This window comes from Nelumbo lutea, chromosome 7 (assembly GCF_056320005.1).
Source record: "Nelumbo lutea isolate HS-2025 chromosome 7, American lotus-T2T, whole genome shotgun sequence".
NCBI lineage: Eukaryota > Viridiplantae > Streptophyta > Magnoliopsida > Proteales > Nelumbonaceae > Nelumbo > Nelumbo lutea.
In genome coordinates this window covers 12,346,001-12,351,089 of record NC_142690.1, presented here as the reverse complement: position 1 = coordinate 12,351,089, position 5,089 = coordinate 12,346,001, and the positions used below count along the sequence as shown (strand labels likewise).

General features: G+C 35.3%; 1 protein-coding gene across 1 annotated transcript; it reads right to left on the bottom strand.

Moving 5' to 3' along the window:
• Positions 1-790: 790 nt before the first annotated feature.
• Positions 791-4,176, bottom strand: LOC148845138 (annexin D4-like). Its single transcript, XM_088955851.1, has 6 exons — positions 4,055-4,176; positions 3,644-3,816; positions 2,544-2,782; positions 1,508-1,559; positions 1,265-1,336; positions 791-1,185 (listed from the first exon to the last, which is right to left on the bottom strand). The coding sequence occupies exons 1-6, from the start codon at positions 4,098-4,100 to the stop codon at positions 976-978; spliced, it is 792 nt and encodes a 263-aa protein (XP_088811977.1). The 5' UTR covers positions 4,101-4,176; the 3' UTR covers positions 791-975.
• Between the last annotated feature and the right edge of the window lie 913 nt (positions 4,177-5,089).

Below are 5,089 nucleotides of genomic sequence, written 5' to 3'. Positions count from 1 at the left end.
GATGTTTTTGCACTAAAACCATCTCGGAATTGAAATAATATGAAGAAACAGAGAATTTGTTGAATGGAATTATTTAATTCAGGTCATATTCATAGGCATAGTTTCATTATATGGTTGAGCCATGAGCCAACTGAAGGTTTCTCAGTCAGCACAAGACACATTATTTTACTTATCTTAATGCTTGGATAATCTATTTCTTGTCTTCTTTTTATCATCCATGTTTTGAAGTATGGTGTTCTTTATCAGGGATGGATAATGACTAAGGGTTTGTGAAGATTTCTTATTGGAAGGTTTCCTTTGTATTCTCAAGCGGATTATATTCTAGGAGATGATTACTTGGACTGTGACTGGTTTTAAGAGTTTCTATATCCATATTGGTTCTTCAAACATGAGGCATTTTCAGTTATCCTTTAACAATTTTCGCGCAAAAGCATGCACCAACTGTACAAGACCTTGAATTCCTGGTTTCCATGGATGAGAAATAGTTTGTCTTCAGAGAGAAGTTAACAAGCCAGTTGATTTTCTTTCACATTTTGTAGTCAAAATGTAGGGACTTCTCTACCATATTTCTTTAGTTAGTGGTATTTCACCTTGGTTCATCCTGTAATATCGGATATAAGTTCACCAATCTCAGAATTATTACAAAAGATGCGAGAAATTAAAGAACTCCAATTGTATTGATGATTTTTTATGAAAAAAATTGAATTGATAATAATAAATGACGTATTATGTGGTATGCTTTTGATTCACAGGGACAACTAAAATTTATTATTCATAGAGACAAACTGCATGGTGAAAATCTCTATAAAGGAGAAATGTTCATTTTTGGCCAACAACATGGTAATGATGCATGAAACAGAAAAAAAAATCACACAAAACTACATATGAGAACCAATTTAATCTAATGGAACTTAGATATGAAATAGAAAGAAAAATATCAGGATACAAGTTCAACTGCTTCTTGTGAAAGGATTACTAGGCCCCTCGAGAAACCAAGGTAAGCAAGAAATCCTTGTAGTTCCCCTTAGTTGTTTCTTCAATTTTCTGTGAGAGGGAAACCCCATATTGCTGAAGGTACTCCTCTGCTATCTCCTTCATGTAGGCATCAGCTTGAGTTACAATTATTCGAGTCAGAGCTTCTTTATGTTTCTCATCTGCTCCACCCATCATTGCTATATCCAATATCTGAAAACCAGAAATAATAATGAGAAAAATAAACTAAAAACATAGAACCGAACATCTTGTTTGACAGGTCCTTCTTTACCCTGCTGAAATATGCCTTAGGAGAGGAAAGACACTGAATTGCATCTTTTAAGCTTGAGTCTTCTTCCAGATCCTGATAAAAGCATTAATATATGCTATTTTGAGATTAGGGCTAGGTGGTGTTTGGCATGGCTTCCAACTTCTGTGCAATCAATTTCCACAAATTAGGATCACACCACCATTTTGAAAATTGATTTTTGATACAACTCCTGTTAAATCACGTTAGTGAAAGTCTCATGCTGACATGGCATTCTTGAAACGATTCCATTGAGAATACATTATCCAGTTGGGTGTAGCTTTAATTTTTCTTTGGCAAGAAGTGTAGCTTTAATTTGGTGTTTGAGTAGCACCAAATACATGTACCAGATCAGCTTATTTGAGCAAGTTATTTTTGTAATCACTGTTTATAAAAAAACAAAAGTCTGCCAAATGCCACCTAAGTGGTTGTTTGGTAGGAGAAATGTACTTCTCCAAATAACTTTCTGAGAAATAATCGATTTTGAGGTATTCAGGGAATGGCTTGGGCAATGTTTGGTTTGACAAAAACATAGAGACAAACAGAAAGTTAGGGAAAGTTCTTAACAGGTTATGTGAGATTCCTTGAGAACTTTCCCTCAACTTTCTGTTTGTCTTATTTCCTATCAAACCAAACACAGCCTTAATGGTCCAATTATCGTTGACAAGGATGAAATTTTGCTTAAGCCTAGTAGGCTTTAAAGGTCCAATGAGTTCTTGGTAGGGGGACCTGGTCTATAATTTATAATGCCTGAAGTATGGGGTGAAGTTATGGTCGCAACATGGATTACTAGCCCATTCAAATGGAGGCCCACCAATTCGATGACGTGAAAGGGCAACAGACACTGATGGGTAGACCTGTTCATGGCTGGGCCCGGCCGGGCTCGGGCCGGGTTTTGACTTTTTATTAATAGAAAACTTGGGTCCGAGCCAACCTAATAAAAGAAATTCAAAATTTTTCCTATTCAAATGGACATTTTTTATTTTAATTTAGATGTTTTTTTCCCTATTTAAATGAACAATGAGCCTACAAGTGAATCAATGACCTTCTCAAATCAAAAAAATTATTCAAATAGATATCACATAGTATTTTAAATTAGGTTTAACTATAGATTGGGCCGGGCTATTTTAGCAAAGCCCAAACCTGGCTCGAATTTTATGTGACCCGGGCTTTTTGGCCCGAGGTTAAACCCGTGGGCCAAAAAACATGTTCAAGCCCATCCAGGGGTCGGGCCGGGGGCCACCCGGCCCACGAACAGGTCTACTAGTGGGTGTACTCTATACAACTCACATTGCGGTTGTTGTCATGGACACTGTATGCAACGTCTTCCTCAATTGAGTGGTCGAATAGGGAGTGGTAGGCCCTCCGTGTCCCGAGGAGCTCTTCAGATGATCGGGTACAGGCGATCTCAATGAGAATATCGTATTCCCTGTTTTTCAATGCTTCTTTTGCCATACGAGCATCTCTTTCCCAAGGATGTAATATCCACAACACCATAGCATTCTGTGGGTAAAACAGATCAGCGGGTATCAACGGGCCCACAACGGATAAAAAAGAACAGCAAAGATCATTATTCTGGGGCCCACAAAACAAGCGCACAAAAAGATGATAGATCCGAGGGAAAAAGTCAGAAGAAAATAAATATATAGATGAATTTGAGGCTGCCATCCTCCCATCCTCATGTTCATTGGTCCATTATACATAAGAGAGGATTAAAAAAAAAAAAAGGAATTTGGCTCCACCAAAACCCCACTGAAAAGTGAAAACTCTACCATCAAATGCATGTGGTGTGGCCATTGAACTTGATCAGCTCAGAATTTACTTGAAAACAAGATGTTAACTGTATGCACTCTCCACACCATAATACAACCCCTAAATCATTGAGAATTATTGCATATTCCATGAGGTAGAAAAATATCTTACTACATAAAAAGTATAATATAAAATTAAACAAATGATGAGTACTTTTCTAATGATTTTTTTTTCAATTTTTACATTAGAGAAGCCAAAAATCAGTTAAAAAGTCGTTTGACAAAAAAACTAGAAAAAACGGTTTTTTTTTTTTTCAAAAAGCCCATTTAAACCAAAAAGCATTCTCCTAAACCTATCACATGATCTCCTACGAACAAAAATTCTGTACACACTCTAAAAGTAGATTTATCTCGTCAGACATCGGCAATATCTTCTTTAAGATTAATTTAACATACATGTAAACATTCTCGATGTAAAAATTTTTGTATACAGGAGATGCAGATTTCCCAAACATGTCCTTACTAATATTAAAAAAAAAAAAAAAAGATGAAACAAGAAAGAGAGAAAGAGATAAAGAAGAAAGAATAGATGATGATCACCAGAATATATTACCTTAAAACGCAAGAATTCACGTTCGAGGAAGGCGATATGGTTACCATCCCACCTCTCGAAGAGACGTTCGTCTTCCCAGAAGAATTGGGAGCATCCCTTCCTGAAGGATCTCCTTTGCTCTGGATACCATTTGCCCAATATCCATATTATTGCATTCTCGTCCACTCCAAATCCTACAGAAGAGCGGAATTGCAATTCCGATGTAAATACTTAAAACAAATTCCCTACAGGAAAGCAACCCAATAGCAGAGAAAATAGAACCTACCAATAGAAATAATTCATTAGAAGGATTGTAGAATAGTGAAAACTAAATATTATATTACAAAAGGAAATTTTCTGTAAAACAATGACGACTGAAGAGAAGAAATAAAAAAGGAGGAAAAATTAAATTAAGAAAAAAAACCCTAGAACCTGAGAAAGCCTTTGTGAGTGCATCAATATCTTGAGGGAAAGCCATTTTGTCTTCTTTCTTCCAACAGTTGAGCAAGGCAGCGATAAGGAAGGCGATCTCTTCTCTGCATGTTGATGTTGTTATATATAAAAATCTAAGGGCAATTTTGTCATTTTAAAGTCAATGGGCATTATGGTCATTATATGATAATATCGACTTAAATATATATTTTTCTTCCTTATATTAGCGAGAAGTTTTCTTTTCTTGTTTTTTTTTTTTTTTTTTGTTAAGCAATTAATAATGCAAACTGGATGTCCTTGTATTCTTAATTAGGCCTTCAATATAAAGGGAAAAATGACCAGTGGGTCCCCACAAATAATTTCTGTATTGAAAGTTGTTATAACGTTTGATAATAAAATTTTGAAGTCCTCGTGTTAAACGAGCTGAAGATATGAGAAAAGTAACCCAAGTACCCAGCCAAGTGTATATTTGAATCCTTGCATTTTAATATTATTATTTATTACATCCTCAGTATGATATCAAATTACCTCGTGCCTCAGATTTTCATTTCCGTTTTGTAGGGAAAGCCCCTCGCATTATAGGGGTGCTACTGAAACCGAGAATTTAAACAAAAAATGCAATTAATCAAATTGATTGATATATACATTTTTTTATAATTCATATTATAAATCTAAAATACGACAGAATTGAATCAACCAAAAACTAAATCAATCAACTGGTTAACCGATTGATTCAATTTGGTTTCAGTTTAGAACATTTCACCGAGGGGATGTTGGATAACAGGCCAGGCAGGGTTTTGGGCCTTTAGAAGGGTTTAGAAGTTAGACTTGAATGGGACACTGGACTGGGTCAGACCGCTGAATTGATTTAAAATTGAATTATTATTATTATTATTACGTCCATATCCTTAACATTACATTTTGAACCATGCATGTGATTGCTTTTTTGTGCAGGTAAGATCATCATTAATAACATTTGATAACTGCCTTGTATCCCATACTATCCCATACCATTATATATATATATATATATAT

Coding starts and splice junctions, on each gene's coding strand:
- LOC148845138 (XM_088955851.1), bottom strand. CDS start 4,100: ATGGCTTTCCCTCAAGATATTGATGCACTCACAAAGGCTTTCTCAG. Junction 1,337..1,507: donor AATCGTTTCAAGAATGCCAT/GTCAGCATGAGA, acceptor TGCTTTTATCAG/GATCTGGAAGAAGACTCAAG. Junction 1,186..1,264: donor CTAAGGCATATTTCAGCAGG/GTAAAGAAGGAC, acceptor TCTGGTTTTCAG/ATATTGGATATAGCAATGAT.